This window comes from Brassica oleracea, chromosome C9 (assembly GCF_000695525.1).
Source record: "Brassica oleracea var. oleracea cultivar TO1000 chromosome C9, BOL, whole genome shotgun sequence".
NCBI classification, from domain to species: domain Eukaryota; kingdom Viridiplantae; phylum Streptophyta; class Magnoliopsida; order Brassicales; family Brassicaceae; genus Brassica; species Brassica oleracea.
This window is the reverse complement of record NC_027756.1, coordinates 22,195,604-22,196,738: the sequence shown is the minus strand read 5'-3', so window position 1 is coordinate 22,196,738 and position 1,135 is coordinate 22,195,604. Positions and strand designations below refer to the sequence as shown.

General features: G+C 38.6%; 1 protein-coding gene across 1 annotated transcript; it reads right to left on the bottom strand.

The window, feature by feature from the left end:
- Positions 1–258: 258 nt before the first annotated feature.
- Positions 259–801, bottom strand: LOC106314571. The gene has a single exon (XM_013752426.1). It carries the CDS (start codon positions 799–801, stop codon positions 259–261), a length of 543 nt encoding a protein of 180 aa, XP_013607880.1.
- Positions 802–1,135: the final 334 nt, after the last annotated feature.

The following is a 1,135-nucleotide window of genomic DNA, read 5'->3' as shown; positions in this document are numbered from 1 at the left end:
GTTCACTTCTTTAGCTTTGCCTTTCGTGGACTCTTGATATAACTTACAGAGATGTGGAGGAGTACGACAGGTACGTGACCAATGTCCTTTACAGTCACATCTGTAACACATTATCTCACGCTTCTGGGTGGTATCCTCTTGAGTTTCTTTACCCTTAGAAACTTGTCCGGATCTAACCCAATTGTTAGATCAATTCCATTTGGGATTGTAAGTTTTTCCACGTTTGCTGTTGAAACGGTGACCATGACCTCGGTTGGTCTAGTTTCTCCTTTCCGAATTTTCTATCGCCGTAGCATTCACTTCAGGAAATGCTTTGGCTCCCGTAGGTCGGGAATTGGGGTTTTTGATCAGGAGCTCATTGTTCTTTTCAGCCAACATGACCGCAACCATCAATTCAGAAAATCTCGTGTACCCGCATTTTCTGTAAATTTTGGGCACGAAGTGAAGCTGTTTGTGGAAAGTGTTGTATGTTTTATTCATCATTTTTGCCTCAGAGACAGGGTTACCACAATATTTCAAGAGTGAAACTATCCTTAGGACAGCGGAATTATAATCCTCAACCTTTTGAAAATCTTGGAACCTCAGATTTTTCCACTCTTCTAGAGCGTGAGGGAGGTTGACTTCTCTCTGATTATCGAACCTTTCCTTTAAGGCTTGCCACAGTTCAGCTGGGTCTTCTACGCTTGCATAGTCGTGCGTTAGATTCTCATCTAAATGCTTCTTCAGGAAGATTATCGATTCGGCTATATGCTCGGGCGGCGATTTGTTACCGATTTTAATCGTTTCGGTTATCTTCTTCATTACAAGGTAAGGTTTCACATTTGTGATCTATCTGATGTAATTTTTGCCAGTTATTTTCAGAGCCGGGAACTGAAGTTTCTCGATGTTTGCCATTTGTATTTCTAAAACACAAAATAATATATTTTATTAGAATTTCGTAATTTTAAAATGAACCATTTATATTAATAATACACACAATTACAAGGAGAAACAACACATAGAAAAGTAAACCGACATTAAACGTAAATTCTCCAGGAGCAAATTCTCCAATAAAAAGACCGTACATAGAAGCAAAAATTAGAATTGCACATAAAACCAAAAATATGCGAATCATCTTTCTTGCAATGAAAAACCG